Genomic DNA, 17,226 nt, shown 5'->3' with positions numbered 1-17,226 from the left:
TCAGGAGGTGAAGAAATGCATGACAGGAAAATAAAACATTAATGTAAGTAACAGAATTGTCCCTTACATATCCCTTAAACCCCCAAAGTCATGTTCACACAGCTGAAGTTTCTTCTAATTAAGAAAACACCTCACAAGGCTAGGATTTCACCTCGAAAAAATATTTCAAGTATATTCTCAGTGGTCATTGATCATAATACGTTATTAATCTGTTGGTCAGAAGCTAAAATATTTTGCTCTGTCCACATTAACTTAAGAATGAATCTAAGTGTACATTCAGTTGTCTGTATTTCCTTTTCCCTTGCAGTGATTCAGTACATTACTGGCTAAGGATAGACAGCATTCGTTAGAACACTTCAGATGGAATAGCTACATTCGTCACACTTTTCACACTTAAAAATTCCTAGCATCAGTAGTTCCTATGGCCACTCCTAGGATCACACAAAGGATTAAGAAAGCCCATTGTTCCTTGATTTTGTCTTTTAGTGTTACATCTATAAGGGAAATGGATTACAATCCTGAGATTTGGCTGTCTGCGTGCTGACCTTACAGGGCACAGCCGAATTATTGGAGATGAATGTTTCTCTCAAGATGCTGTTTTCTATTATATTCTTCCTTGGGAGTAGAAACCACCGGGGATTGACTGTTCAAATTGAACCTGATTTCTAGAAGCTTTTCAGCGTTACTGCATGCATGTGGCAATAATTATTGCATAATAAGGGCTGTGTGGATTGTGTTTTACCAAATGATTTAGGTATTTGTGATTGATCTCCACCTGTTTAAGCTTTGATTGCAAAATCACTCTGTGGAGAAAAAATATAGATAAGTGTCAACATTGCATAACTGAGGTAAACATCTCTTGGTGTCCCAAAAGCTGCTTAACTGGTTTCCACTGTTTAAATGTACTCTTGACTATGTACTATGACAAACTCTCCATATGAATTTTTAAATTGGTTCAAAACATTAGGCCACAATCTCTTTGGAATAATTTAAGGAATAATTTAATGGTAATGAAGTTAAAGATAGCACTCAAAATAACCCCTTTAAGATGCCAAATCATTAATAAACACTTGCATAAATTCTACTTCCAAATAAAACCTTTTAAGAGATTCTGAAAAGTTTTGCATGTTAGAATCCAAATACATTCATGCACAGCTCAGAGTGAGACTGTATAAAATAAAATAGTGATGGAAAAGTCAACAAGACCCATGGGCCAAAAGCTACAGGTCCCTCAGAGCAAGTTTTTGGCTGTGGATGGAGATAGTTTTTTCTAGGAGACTGGGAAGTTAAGTGGGAATTGTAGGTCTCATTGTTCACCTTGGCTCTGGCAGGCAGATATGGTCCATGTTAGCCTAAGCTATATCCCACACACATGAACTTGTAGGTGTCTGCGTGTCTGCTATCGTGCATGTAGTCAGTGGAATTTAGGGAGCCTCCCAGCTGGCTGGATATAAAAGTACCTCCCTCTAAAACAGGCACCTACATCTGGGAAGCTGAATAGCCCTGCAAACTTTCTCAGCCTAACTTAGTGGCTTGCTTTTCCACTGCCTGTAAAGGGAACATAAGCATTCTGCTCACACATCAATCTTTGGGAGCATAAACTAGGGCCTCATCCTTTGCAGAACCCACATGTCTCTGAGCTAGGTAGGCAAAGGCTTCTGTTGTGTCTCTATGACTCCCTCCTTGTAGACATAGGTGTGTCTGGACATCACCTGAGAGACATTGCAGTGTGTGAAAAACTGGATGCTGTGCCATGCAGTTCCTATGGCCTGGCTGCTCTGCACTAGGGAGCACAGGACATTGAGGTTCAGGCCCCCAGATTCCTTTCCAAGGAGGAGGGAATCAGACCTGCAGACCTGCAAGCCTCCAGCCTTTGTCTCAAGGCTCTCTGTGTTTCTGTTGCAGTTTGGTTTAGGCAGGACAAGCTGCTTGGTGCATATTGCTGAGCTGGACCAATGGGCAATTCATGGAGTAGCTCAAACTCAGTCCTTCAGAAGAGAACTAAGGACTTTGGAGAACACCAAACACAGTTCTGAGCTTCTCTGAGGCCCTGGGAAGGGCTTCATGAATTTCTTCCATAGGTCTCTCAGTGTACTCTTTCGATTTCCACTGCTTAACTGAGAAATTGGCTTCTCTATTGATGGCAGTGGAGAAGAATACCAGCTTCTCTGGAGTCTGTGAGGCTCACATGTGAATGTATTGAATCCTTACAGAGCTGTTTGTTTTACAGCTGCATGTATATTGGTAATTTAGAAAGGAAATATTCCAAACGTCTTGTATAGGATCATTAAGCAACTATTTCAGAAATTAATTTATTTTAATTTGCATTTATGACATGGATAGATAGATAGATAGATAGATAGATAGATAGATAGATAGATAGATAGATGTGTCCTAGTTTAGGGCAAATTTGGGAGAAAACGTCCAGGAGGAGCCCCCAGAAAGCAAACCCCCCCTGTGGCCCCTCCCCCACCTGGTTCGGGAAGAATTTCCTTGGAGAGAAGTGGGAAAAAACCTGTTTATTCAACAAGCAAAGCACTCCCCAATTAAAAAAAAAAAAAAAAACAAAACCAAAAAAACAACACCAGATGACAAAACTCTTTCACCACACTGAAGAGATGACAAATTCAGAAAGTCTCTCCTGGGAGTGGTCACCCAGTTCTTGGTATTGGGCGCTGGGGATGGCTGCTGCAGGTCACAAAATGCAGGCTCTTGGTGTTTCTTGGTGCTTCCCAGGTCCAGGTCCGGAGCAGGTTCAGATGATATTTAGGAAAGGGAAAAAAAAAAAAACAGTCCAGGGTAAAAATTGGACTGCCTAGCTAAACTAACTAATAAGCAAAAGCAAAAGCAAGGGCAAAGTGAAAGCAAGCAAGCCAGCAAGCAAGCCAAGCCTCTCCTAGACACAGAGCATGGGGGGAGGTGAGCTGGCTAATAACAAGACATGACTTTTCATGACTGATGACTGACTTTTCAGAGTCAGTCCTGAAGGCACAGAACATAATATCAGGCATAAACAGAACACACGACTGGGGATACAAGCACCATACAGTCACCCTAGGACAAGATGATAGATAGATAGATAGATAGATAGATAGATAGATAGATAGATAGATAATTTTTTCCCCCTAAATGTCTGGGATTAGAAGCAATATGAGAAGTTATGTAATGTTTAAAATACCATCACATTCTCCTAGCTGGTGATAAATATGGATTTTGATGTTAGGGATATACTGCTCTATTAATCTGATCATCATTTTTCTTTTTTTAAAGTTTGTCCCTTTAGAAACATTCTTGTAACCCCTTGGACATATTTTTTTTTGTTTTCCTCAGAGATCCTGAGATGATATTGATTTACTTGGGAAATTGGATTTGTCAGCTTTATTTCTGGTTGCTGTCTACATTAATTTTATAATTAAAACCCAAAGATGTGTGTCTAATATGTATGAATCTACAAAAAGCAGAAAGAGGAAGACGTGTGCTAAAGCCCATTAAAAAAAGTAGTTTGACACATGTCAGCGCTACATTTCAGTGCAAGAAAGGAAATATTTTTTTGGCAGAGAGCTCAGAGAACATGTAGGCAAACCAAGCAAAAACACATGAATCTGGAAATTAGTCTGTGAAGAGTTTGTAGTCACAGTCAGTTCTTGCTAAAACATTCAAATACAAATTATTGGATTGCAGATTTGGTATGCACTACAAGTTTTGCTCATTTATACACAGATCATATATGTTGCATTTTGTATATAAGGCTGGAATATGAAAGGAGAAAAAAGTTCATTCAGGGAGCTCCTCTCCTACCCACATCCTCTCAACTTCATTTTCCCCTGATCCTGATCATTCAAGAAACCTTAAGCAAGGGGAAACACAGATTTCCCCATCCTCTCCTCTGTTCTATGATGATGTTCTAATGCTTGGCATTATTATTCACCATACACACTACAGTAAACTATTTACTTTGTCTGCAGCACCACAACCTTTGTGTGACTTGCCTCCTTTATAGTAGATGTGAATAAGTCACTGCCTGTGTGTCAGCAGGGGCAGTGTTCTCTGCTGACTGATATCTTCAAGGAGTGGTGTTGCTTTTGAGGGCAGCAACACCAAGGAGGTGCTCTGCAGATTTAGGAGCACCCCAGGAAACAGCAATCACAGTCCCTACCACTGAAAACCCTCCTCAAGCAGCAACATTTACTAGGTGTTTCCTTGTTGCACTGCAATGGGAAGGCTGGTGGGAAGCTGTGGTCTAGCATTTCCAGTGAGCCACAGCTGAAGGTGGGTTCATAAACCCAGCACCCCCTTAACGAGGTGGCAGTGCAGGATTGTGACTGAGCACTAGATCTGTCTGCTCAAGAGCTAAACTGCGATGAGATAAAGTCACTGCCAACAAACATTCTCCAGCTCTCTGTGCTGTGAGTAAAGTCATCACTGGCTGGATATTGTTAACCCTTGGTTTCCCAGCAGCTACCTGCAGCGAAGCACTTTCCCCATGCTTCTTCCTCCTCAGCTGACTGCATTCTCATATCTCTTGTCATGATGCCTGAAAAACAGTGTCCCTAGAGATAGGTAGAAAGCTGGTTCTTGTTTACCAGCATAACTGGGCTGAGAAAGCAAGGTCCAGTCCTGTTTACATGGGACTTGCTGGCTGAAGGTTGGATTCTGCTCCTACCTGCCAGATATCAGATGGAGGCTTTGTAGCTGCTTTTCCAGTCATATGGCACAAGTCTTGAGTCACAGTTGCTCTCCTGAATTTAGATACTGTAGGAGTAGTGTCAGTTCCTAAAGCTAGGTACTGGTCTCAATTAGACACTACAGTTTGGATTTCTTGTTTTTCATATTTGAATAAAAATTTAAGCAAATGGTAGCTTTTGGTCCATCAGGGTAAAATTACTCTGAGTAGGCAGCCTTACACCTAATTAATATCCATTTATATAAATCTTTATGGGTTCTCAGTTGCAATTGCTCATTCATTTCTTCTTTTTAAAATGGACAGATTGTCATTTACATGTACATTTTCCCCTGCATATGAGATTATTGTTAGATGTATTTTATTATGTGGCTTGGTAGACATATTCCTTTGCAATTCACCCCTACCTGTATGTCTTGCACTAAAATAAACATAAATCACATGACCTGATGTGATTTATGTTTTAAAACATAAATCAAAAGACCTGATGCACTGGGGAAACAAGAAGCCATCATCCACTCAAATGGTCAGGAGACCTCACATGCAGGTACACAAACCCATTGCAATCTGCAGACAGAAAGAGAAGGGATAAAGACTGGATTAAGAAGACCTTAAGACATGGCTCCTTAGAATCCCAAGGACAATTTCCTACCCACCCATGTGCTACAATTCAAGGCCTGTGTTTCTTCTGTTTCCTTATGTTACTCAGAATGTGAGTGACTCTCAGACTTTGAATTCAAAGGACCATGGCTCTCAATCAATTCCACACAAAGGACTGTCTGAAACCCCAGAGTTAAGAGTGCTAAGAAGTCAGGTGTGCACCTACAGCTGCAGGAAGGGGATCAGTCAGGTAGGTGTCCTTGGAACATGTTGGATGGACACAACCTTGCATGAAGTGATGGAAACTGGGACAGTGGGACATTTTGCCTATCCAATAGTTCAGCAGATGAAGTGCTCAGGTGGACAAAAAATATCAGGCTCTGCACTCTGGACCATAGTATGAAGTGGTGAGTGCCTCCAGAGACAGGATGTTCTGCAGAGTTAGTTGAGTGGGTGACATCCCTCACATATTTGGCTCTATGTCCACATGACAGTGAAAATCCTGGTATTGATGGCTTTTAAAAGCAAATTCTTGGTAGAAAACATGCATTGTGTAGCTGGGTTTTGGAGTGTTGCTGAGTAGCTTTAGTATTGTGTTTGGTCACAGATTCCCTTTCTCTCTGTTTGCTTGGTGACACCTCTCAGACACCCAGCAGTTAAAAAAAAAAAAAGTGAAGGTCTTAGCCTAAGTCAGTATGTTGCCATGTAATATAACTGTGATTTGAGAGAAATTTTTAGCAGTGAGTTATGCTGTATGTTGTGGCACAAAGTGGTAATTTCTCATCATCTCTGCTGGGAGAAAAGCCTTGGTACTCCTGCATAGCTTTAAAATGGTGTACCTCCTGCCTAGCTGCAAAACTGGGACTCTGTGCATCTACAGCTGTTTTCTTTGTTACTTAGCTCTTGATGTAAACTGTTACACTGGGTTCTTGTGGGATTTTGTGTTGCTTTTTTTGCCAGTCTAAACATTCTCATTCGTTTTGTTTCACAATGCATCAAATAAAGAGAGTTAATGAAAACCTTACTTTAGATTAGTTACACAGAAGAACAGTAGCACTGATCACGGGCTTGCCTGCAAGGCCCTTTCTATAACCTTCCCAAAGCCTTGAATTCCTCACATGACTTAATCTCTGGAACACCTTTTGCTTTCTTCTGAACATGGTTACATGTGTGGTTTGGGGAACATGAAACAGGTGTGGGCCAAACAGGCCTGAGAGGTGAAATCTTCTGGTTGTTTCTGGAAAGGTTTTTGCTGCTCCTTCTCCTTCGAAAATTGTAAATAAAGTAATTTCAAGGCCTGTAGCAAATTTAGGAAGAAGTTGTTGAGGTTCTTTCTCCAATTTGGATCCACCCACTATTGCTGCAGATCATCCATACTTTCGTGTTGATGATACAGCTTGTTAACTGCCTGAAAAAAAGGCTTGAATTACCTCTAAATTAACTTTCCAGAAGAAGAAACCCCGTCGAAAGAAGTCCAGAAAAAGACAGCTCAGATGGTACCATATTGTTTAACCTGGAAGCAGCAAGTAGAGTGGATTGAACTGGGCAGAGGCTATACAGTCACAGCTGTGATGTCTTCTGTGGCCAAATTAACCTGCTTACTGCTTGTAGGGATATGTACTGTGTGACAGTCACATCTCTAGCTGCCCATTGATTAGGCCTCTTTCCCCAGATCCATCCAGATCACCTTCTGTTGTCTTTCACAATGCTGCATATGACAGAAATCTCAGCATTCTTGACAGAAAGACAAAAAATTTAAGATCTCAATCCTAAACATATACAGATTTCCTGATTGCATGACCAATGTACGTCACTGAACTTCTGACCATCTGCCCAGGATTTATTCCTGTAAATAAAAAGCTCTGCACTGCAGAAAAGCAACAGTTCTGTGTGACTGCCCAGTTCTATTTCACCTAGGTGGACACATACTTTGATACTTTTCTTTGCACATTTGAACTGCACAGACCACAAAAATCAAACAACGGCTGCAAATCCTGCATTGTTCCTGCTCTTGACTGTAAACTTTTGAAGCAGTAGGGATTTCAGCCTCCACACTGAAATCTCTTCAAAGACTAATAAAGTACTCATAAAAGATAATACTCTTCTTTCATTGCTTCTCCATTCCTCTGTACTAACCTTTTTTTAAGAGCATCTCATTGCTATAAACTGGGAAGGGTTTTCTTTAGACTTAAAAAACCTATCTCAAAACATTCTGTGTAAACATAGCATGAGCTTTTCTCTGTCTTTTCTAATAGAATGAACCTCTTTGCCAGCTATGTACTTCCAAATCTTCTTGCTCACTGTGAAGATTAAGGGAGAAGAACGGAGTCATCAGGGTATATTTGTGCTTCAAGAAAGCCTGCCTTCCCTTCCTCTGTCATGGGATAATTTCCTTAAAACAGTAGTTTATCTATTTTACAGATCAGAGATTCAAATCCAGCCCTGAAACTCAAGTTTTAACTAAAAGAAGTTCTGTGCACTCAAATCAAGGTCAAATGTGCATTCTGCAGATATCCCCTTCCTCTGCAGTTTGGACAGATGAAGCAAGGACTTCATAAGGTTAGAAATGAAATGGTAGGTGATTTCTGTAGACCTCTGCTGGGACAATATTAGATGCTTTCCCTGTGCTGCCCTGTGGACAAATAAAACACCTGTTTCCAGAGCTGTCAATCAAGAACTTCTCAGGGTAGGAAATGTGTTTTAGAAAACTTGGGCTGTTGAGACACCATCTGGCTTCTTTCTCTGTCAGTATGCTTTATTGCGCAAAACTGGCTTCCAGTACCACCCTGCAAAGCAGCTCCTGCCTTGCAATTCTTTATTAGACAAATCAGCCTTGAACAGGTGGCACGATGTTTATCCATGGCTGTTCTTCTCAAGAAAAAAGTGTATTTTCCACCCTGATGAGACTTTAGCGTTTTTGTCTCCATCTAACCAAGGTGACAAGTTCACGAGCCAGTCAGAGAGAAGGGGTGGAAATTGCACCCTGAAATGAGTTCTGATTACCTGGCAAATACTTGCTTTCCATGAGTAACATATATTCTTACTAACCTTCAAGGACAAGAAAAATGTTTTGCTAACATCACCATCAACCAGTCAACTGGTATAGCTAGTGATGCAGATTTTTCTTGCAGGGGGAGCTCCTCTGCAATTGTTTTTTATCTGAGCTTATTTTTGAGATAAAGCCAGCTGCAGAGTAATTTTGGATGGTTCCTCTTTACAGAGTCTCAGCCACAATACCTGAGGCAGCTGACTCCATGGGCAGAACCAGCTGAGGAAATGCACAAACTCTCATAAATTCAATACCACCATAGTTTACAATGATTTTTACTACGAAATTTTATCTCTTCTTCTTCCTTCTTCCTTGTTCCCCCTCTTCCTTTATAACAGGCTTCTGCGATGTCCTGGGATTTGCATGGGTTTTTTGATGGAACGCCAGGTTCTAACAAAATCCCTCCAGTCTCTATTTTTAATCCTATTTTATGGTCTTCTGTTGCTTCACTCACATTTCCTCTCACAAGCGTACCGTGTCTTCCCCCTGTGAAATGCAAGTCAGCTTTTAACGTCAGCAATCAGATCTGCAGAATGTACAAGTTTTCCAGCCTCCTCCCCAGACACAACCAGGCTAATCAGCTGGATTCAGTAAGGAGCAGTGATAAAAACAGAAATGCACCAGAGGGTTAATTTTTAAATACAACTCTAATATGGGAACTGTTTTTTTTTTCCTGTGGAAAGTTAAAAAAAAAAAAAAAAAAAAAAAAAAAAAGAGGGAAAACTTACCTAATTAAGTGTGTATTACTATCATATTGAGCTATTTCAGTGCAACTAGTTGAGAATGAATCTTCTTCTGGCCTGAAGTCCTGGAGCAACCCTTTAAATTCATAGCCTGTATTCTTCTAAATTAACTGGTCTTTGCAGGCAAGCCCTCAGCTAACTTATTCTAAAATTCTAATTCTAAAATTCTAAAATAGACAAACCAGTGTCAACGCCAGTGCCCAAGGGCCTAACTCAGCCAGCTTTTCACATTAAAGGCATTATGCCTCATCTGCATCAGAGTTTAAAAATGTATTAGCTAATATGTGCTAATGACACACATTTAAACCCTAGTCTAGACAAAGCCTGTGCGATTGCCCTCTGAATGCTTGATGCGATCTGAACACCCTGACAGCAAATCTGATTACCCCATTTTAATCATGAAAGGCTATAAACATCTGAGAGGTATCCAAACCTACCCCATAGCGAAGAACAGGGCTGTGCGTGGGATCTAAGCCTCAAAATATCCTCATGGGGGGAGACCTCTGGCTTTGCACAAGCAAGCCTGTCAGTGGGGATAAAAAAAGCCAGGCTTTAGCAGACAGAAATATATCTGTGCACGGGAATCTGTTACACCAGGGTGAAGAAAATGACCCAACAACAATTCTGTTACTGCTTTGTGTTGGTGATCGGCTCATAGTCTGACAGGAATAGGAGGCAAAGAGTTGAATTAGAGCAGAGATGTGGCTGTGTGTGTCTGTATGCTGTAACTGATCGATTTAATTCAAGTAACAGTTTTTCTCCACACATTTTAAAGCAAGTTTTGAAATATTGGAAAGTATATTAAAAAAAAAAAAAGGATGCAATGATTCGAGGAAGAGAAGATAAATGCTTTATTGCAAAACACTTAAAAACTCAATCTGTTTAGCTTATGAGAAAGAATACTGAGAAGTAAATAGACTACAATATAGAAATATCTTCACGGGGAGAAAATATGCAGTACTAAAGGATTATTTAATCTTGCAGAGAAAAGCAAACCTGGCTAGAAGAAGCCAGAAAAAATGAAGTTAGAAGTTAGGACCCAATTTTGACAACACTAATCTCTAAGAAACTATCAAGCAAAAAAATATCTTTTTAATCAGTTGATAACCTTGATTATGGATGGATGTTTTTATGGCAGGTGTATTTTAATCCACCATATGCTATTGGGATCACTATAGAATTAACAGTGACATGGCTAAGACACGAGCAGTCCAAGTCAATGGGTTTTTTAGGCTTCAATGTTATGTGTATAAAAGTACATAAATTGGCAAGAAGTACTTACCAGCCAGAAGTCTGAGCAAATGGTTGTAATGTGCCTGTGCTATGATTGCAGGAATGCTGTCTGCTAGGTTTAAAGGAATATATATTTTTTTCCTCCTGCTGCCCCACAAATATCCCTGTTGAAAGGGCATCTGACATTGGAGTCAGCCTATTAAATCTGAACAGGCACAGTGTTACTCAGTGTGAGGCAGAACACTTAATCAAAGGCACTCCTGAGCGTATCTATTTGATTTTGCTTACAAATTCAATGTAATGGGTTTATAAAGTCAGAGTAGCTGTACCTTGTAGGCATAATTTCCTGATCTAGCTGCTTTTTCAGTTGACTTACTTGTTCTTGAAACATTCAGTTTTAACTCAGTAAATACATAACTCAGTCAGTTTTTGCTGTCCAAGCAGTCACACACAGAACCAGAAAGAATTTGATGCTGTTTTTGAGGGAAAAGTTAGGGTGAAAAAGCTGCAGAACCTAGCAGGATAACCAGAGTGACAAGTCAAGGGACAACTTGTACCCTTTCACAAAAAAGAAAAAAAAGATATAAAAGCCTCACACTTTTAATGCTGAACACTGAGATGCATGTGTTAAGTGGAAAAAATGGACATCAGTTCTATGTCAGACCTGGCTAATTACTGGTATGGGGACCAAAAGAATATCCAAATCCAACTCTTTCTCTCCTTCTCTCTCCAAATCTCCTTCTCCAAAACAACTCATATCATCCCAGAACATTTTTGTCATACTGACTGTCAAAGCCATTCTGATTTTAAATAAAACAATGCTTGCAAGACCAGAATTTTTACTTAAACAAACCACCCAGAATGCTCTTACAACCAATTTTCTAGCTTTAGATTCCACAGCATTTGCTGCACATCATGTGTAGCTAAATGTAGCATAGCTTGATACAGGATTTTCTCTAAATCTCAGTATAGCTGTTCCTTAAGTGAATGTGATGTTCTGGCAGTCCTGAACATGCAAGTTTTGCCCTAAATACACACACTTCAATAAACAATTGACTCCACTATGTACGAGGAGATATTAAGAATTTCCTTTTCAGTGATGGGGATAATGCAGTCTTCATCAAACATGATCAAACATAAAACATCTCTTGTGGACATAAAATGCACTTTAACAGAGAGGTTACACTTATCTCCCTTGAATGTGCAGGGTTAAATGCACATTTGTCCAAGAGGTTTTGTACAGTGTATCTCTTAATCCTTCTAGTGGGAATCAGATACAGCGCAGTAAGAGGCTGGCGCCTCTAAGCTGATGAAAGTCACCCCTGACATCAGTCCAAGACAGTTCAAAGCTGAGGATGGTCTGAAAAGCTCTCCTGGGAGAACAGGAGTTCAGGCCAACCTAACTTACAACTCAGGGCAAAATGCCCTCAGCATATTTGAGCAGTTAGAAACCAAATCTTCTCCTGCTCCACTAGTCCCTATTTGAGAAGAGGGGGCACTGCTATAACTTTCTTCCATAACTTGCAGTTGCATGCCAGGCTGTTGCTCAGTCTCATCTCTTGAGCTCATGGTTATCCTAATGTGATGCCTCTTTGGCCCTTCTTCTTTTTTTTCTTCCCACTACTGCTGTGAAGATCCTGCTAACTGTAACGGGCTTTGAGTCTTTGCCAAATGGCCATCTTCCTTCAACCTGACTCAGCTGCAGAAACTTGTTTAGGTCTTGTGGGGACCTATGACAATCATCTAATTCAATTGACTGACCACGTCAGAGCTGACAAAAAGTTAAATCATGTCATTAAAGGCATTGTGCAAATGTTCCTAAACACTGACAGCCTTGGGGCGTTGATCACCTCTCTAGAAGCCTATTCCAGTGTTTGGCCACTATCTCGGTAAAGAAATGCTCCCTCATGTCCAGTCTAGGTGGTTTTCCTGTATCAAAAAATCCTGTATCAAAAGCAGCTTTCTCGTTATTAATCTCATTGTATTAACTGCAGAACTCCCAGCTGGATACCCCAAGAGCCATCATAGGGACATTTCAGCATCTAAATGGTGGAGCTCAACATTTTAATCCAGTTTGCCCCAAAGCACACAAAGTTAAAGCTAGTTCTTGGGCCTGACCTGATACTCATTGAGGATCTCCTTGGATTTCAAGTTCTCAGCTGAGACATTACAATATTACAGGATGCCTACATGCTACTCATACTCAAAGTTTAGATCTTTGGCAGTATCTTAAAGCCAGTGAAGGAGGTTCCCTTTTAACTGATACTATGCAAGGACTAAAAAGGTACCCTTCTAAAGCTGTGACAGTCTAGACAGACATGAAAACCCCAATGAAGAAAAGGAAGAAGAAAAATATATGCAAAACAAATATAGTGATTAGGTTACAAGGTTCTGTAAAAAAAACCATGTTTTCTGACTGACTGGATTTGAAGATACTTTGTGAGAGAGACAGTGATCTAAAGGGGAAAAAAAAGGTGGACACAAGAAAAGGAAGGACAGAATATAATGAAAAGTATGGCATGGTGTATGTTGAGGTGAAATTTTTCTCACATCTCTTTTCCCCAGCCTAAGTGGCATCCATACACATTTATGTTACAGTACCTAAATACAAGCTGTCAGACCTAACACATTTTTGCCAGAATTATTCATGAAATTGTATGATCTCAAGAGAGGAAAGAGTTATTACTTGGATTAAGCTAGTTAATTTTCATTAACATAACTGGCATATAATTACTAGTTTCACCTGAGTAGCTTATCACAGGCTCTATAGCAACCATAACTGAGATGTACTTGATTTTTTAAATTTTGTGTGTACTGCCTGAAAGCATATTTTTTTCTCCATAATAGACCTGCTAAGCCTCTTTCTTTTCCTCTTTTGTATACAATTAGCATTTCATTTAATATTTCTGTATTCCAGGTAGATGCCAGAAGAGAAATAGGCCCTAAAGTACCAATCACCAAAAGCCATGTTGGAGAGTTCCTTCACTACTAAATGCATTTGACACTAATTGCTGTTTATTGAAGGACCTGACAAAAACCTTACTCTGACATGTGTCTGGATACTCCCTGCATGTTTCAGTTTTCCATATTTCCCACTGTTGGTGCCCCACTTCATGGGACCACCTCTCTCGTGACTGGCTCCTCTGCCTGCACAGGGCTGTGGCAAAGAGGGGGCTGCTGCTTCCAACCCACAGCAGTTCTTATCCAACACAACAATGAAAATGGGAAATTTGAACGTGTTAATTTTTCACCCATCTGCTTGTTGAAGAAAAATATCAAAGGTCCATGCTGGTACTTCCTTTACCAATATTTTAAATTATTTTAATCTTAGCTAATATTGCAAGCTCTTTTTTGATTTATAATACATGTAACAAAGTTATCTGCAATTAGTAGTTCAGGTAGGGGAAAGATGTCCAGGAGACTCTTGCTGGATTGATTAAAATTCAATAACGTCAGAAGAAATACTTATGCAAACAATATGGTAGAAGTCATATTTATTGATAAAAATTAATATATCTGCTATAAAATTTGTAACAGTAATGCAACTGAATATTTATTTTGATGCATAAACCTGAATGTTACATACCAAATACAATACAGTAACACTGGTTTCCTCCTTATTTACATGTTTATGAAAATTGATATGCAATCCATGTTAAAAGAACTTGTAATGGAGAATAGTTACATTAGAAAAATAATATTCTTGATAAAGCATTCTTGAGGACTCCAATCACATTTTCAGGCCTCTTTCAATAAGGCAAAAATCCCTGGTACAGCATATAACTTAATTTACAAAATGCAATAACTTCAGACACATCTTCAAGTTTTCTTTTGGTATGCTTTTCCTCACTGTAAAATTACTCAATTCTCTTACTAAACAGAAAGAACTTTCTATAACAAAACTTAATGAGTTCTATTACATATTACATATAAATCGCTGTAGCTTAGCGACCATAACTGGGCAATCTTTCTCCTTAACTGTTTGCTCAATGAGCTTTTCTTAGATGTAGGACATGTAGTATTTTGAAATCATTATGACTGTGGTAGCTTTCTTCAGTTTTCATAGGAAACAATCTGTCACATTTTGAAACTTTTTAAAAATTTTATTTTATTTTAGGAACTGGTGCACAACTACATTTCCACTCACAAGAGAACGTCACAAATGTAACTAAAATTAGGCTTGGATAACTTTGAAAACATACTACTATGTGCCCAAATCCAAATTTCTTACTTTAATACTTTATAACCCTGCCATGCTCTAGGAATTCTTCTTCTGCATAGCTTCATTACTAGTCACAGTCAGATAGTTTTAATTCCTTCAAAGGCACAAAACTTCCACCTCTTTTCCAGTGTTGCTCCTACACCAGTGAATTCTTGTTTAAACATGCGTGGCAGTCTCATCAAAAGCATTTCTATCTCATTTGCAGAGATCTGAGAAAGAAACAAAGGTAAAATTAAAGTGAGAAAGCTGCTTTATAGCTTGTAAAGAAGATGTAATAGGGGTGCAGGGGAGACAAATCCAGGCCATATGAAAACAACCAACCATTATTTTTTTTTTTTAACCTTAGCCTGGTATGACTTTCCAGAGCAAGTGAAGATTCTTTGAAGGAATAATTTTGCTCCTGTAGATGGTATCCCACTGTAAAGCAACGACAACTGCCATGCTGGGGCTGTGGCCACAGTGTGGTGTGAAGTCCATCTAAAAGTTACAGTCATGGGTGTTCTTGTGAGGAGGAGGAAGCAGATGGGACCTTATTCTTCTTCTCAGCCTATGTGGTTTTGAATGCTTCTCCCAGCTCCATCGGTTTTTCTCTTTCAAAAAAGCTTTAATCAGCTCCCTGTTGTTACTGAAGGCTGACTATCCATGGAGCCATCTTCCCTTGGTCTTACCCAGTTCAGCAGCCCCATATAATTAAGCAGTAAAGCTCCCAGTTCCGCATTACTCTGGATATTTTTTATCATTTTGAAACCTTAATGACTGCTCACCTTGTTAATGGGCAAGATGCTGTCATTACAGAAAACACTTTCACAAAGGCAACCTTCCTGGTATAATCAGTAGGGAAGTAAAGAAATGAACAATCATGGAATATGAGCCATTTTATCCTACTGCTTCTAAAGTGGTGGTCATGAAAGGAACAGCAAAGAAATCTATGGGTGCTGCCTGTTATCCACAGGTATCTCCATAGTTTGAAAGGCATATCTGGAAATGATATTTCTACTTATTCATACTAGTAGAAACCTTCCATGGAGAAACCTTTCCTTTTTAAAACAGTATATAAACATAAAATGGGCTAATTATACTTCAGTACACCCAAGGGGGAGAGAAAATATTTATTGCCTCTTATTTTTCTGTAGAGGTTAGTGCAGCAGAAAGATTAAATGATTTGTTAAAGGTGGCACCAAAACTCAGTGTTGGAGGCAGTCTAAAGCCTCAGTGTGATCCAATCCATCTTTTAAGTACTCAAATGGCAGCAGTGGGTGTCTGGTTACTTTTGTGTAATGTGTTTGAGCTCTGCACTGAGCCCTCAGCCCACATGGGTATGCTGACCTTATCATTCCTGTTCAGGCGAGGAATGACAGGCTAACCATGGAAAGTAATTGAAATTCATCTCTGAGATTGCATCTCTGGATCGCGCTATTAAAAAGTAATTTGTTTCAACAAGCAGTTGCTTCCAAAATACACCAACGAGGTCAAAATTTGCAGCTTGTGTTTATTATGCAGTAGGTAGGTCCAGAGGTAGCTGCAGAGATGGGAGACAATGCTCCATCCTTGAGCGCTCTGTTTGCAAGTCAAGAGCTTGACCCTGGCAGCCTCACAGAAGCCCACATGTTACTCACGTGAGCAAAAACTCAAGGGCAGAGCGCACAGCCATGCATAAGAAGGGACCACAGCAGTGCAGGGTGACAATGTTGAAGAACTCACTAGGGAGAAGCAATGAGCAGCAGCAGGGCTGGAGCCCAGAGAGTCCATATTTTGGATGATTGCTCTCATCGCTCAAGAGATACAGAGCTGGAGAGGTCATCCAGGGAAAAAAACAGTTGAAACTTAGACAAATGCCGTGTTAAGGAAGGACTTGAAAGATAACTGAGGAGATTGGACAGACTGGGTGATGCAGGACAAGACTAAGCAAAGTGCACGGGCACGGAGAAGCAGAAGAATGGCTGGAGGTGTGAAGCTCTGAATTCATCAGGTCTTGATAAAACCAGACATTAAAAAAAGAAATTCACCAGTTTCTACCTCTTTCTCCCATCCCCATCCCCTACTCCCTTTTCATTGTGGGTGGCAGTGGGCTGTAAAGCACTAGCAAACCTGAGTTGCTATGGCCTGAAGGCAGTGCCTAACAAATTCATCATCCTTCCTCACCCATCAATGCAGCCTGCTGTAATTCCAGTGAGCTTCTAGTTCAGGATCTCCTCTGCTTTTAGCTCTACACTTTTTCATAGAAACAGAGGAAGCATCCAGGATCATCCAGAAGCATGAAGCAGCTCATCAAAGCAGTGAGAAGCTGATCTTAGCTATGAGCTGAGGGAGTTGTTCAGGAACAAAACATTACCAGGATCAAAGCAGTTGTGTTGCAAGATCTGGGAAAGCACCATCATCCAAGTATTGGCAGACATAGGACAGGGCTTTGGCTGGCCATGGGGTGACCCCTGCAGACTGCAGAGCCGCTGCTTAGCACTTGGAGTACCATTCACCTGATCATTTCACACTTGAGCTTCTCACTTGTGACTTGCTTAATATTCAGTGCAGAGGAATAGGCCCCTTTAGGGTTTTGATTTCATCTCATTCTACAGCAGATATTAAAAAGTCAAAGAATCTTATCCTACAGGTATTTATTGACTGTGGACTGTATGAACGGATGCATTAAACACTTTGCACACTGTTTTGTGTTGGCCTTACTTTTGTATTGGCCACAGCT

General features: G+C 40.1%; 1 protein-coding gene across 2 annotated transcripts in view; it reads right to left on the bottom strand.

Annotated features, from left to right (window-relative positions):
- Window positions 1-13,785: 13,785 nt before the first annotated feature.
- Window positions 13,786-17,226, bottom strand: part of ENOX1 (ecto-NOX disulfide-thiol exchanger 1) — a 359,071-nt gene continuing 355,630 nt past the window's right edge. For both annotated transcript variants that reach the window (XM_053971584.1, XM_053971585.1), the window contains exon 17: window positions 13,786-14,737. In XM_053971584.1, coding sequence (XP_053827559.1) covers window positions 14,606-14,737 — 132 coding nt within the window. In that variant the 3' untranslated portion in view covers window positions 13,786-14,605. The remainder of the gene's footprint in view (window positions 14,738-17,226) is intronic.

Source organism: Vidua macroura, chromosome 2 (assembly GCF_024509145.1).
Source record: "Vidua macroura isolate BioBank_ID:100142 chromosome 2, ASM2450914v1, whole genome shotgun sequence".
NCBI lineage: Eukaryota > Metazoa > Chordata > Aves > Passeriformes > Viduidae > Vidua > Vidua macroura.
This window is presented reverse-complemented; position numbering and strand designations above follow the sequence as displayed.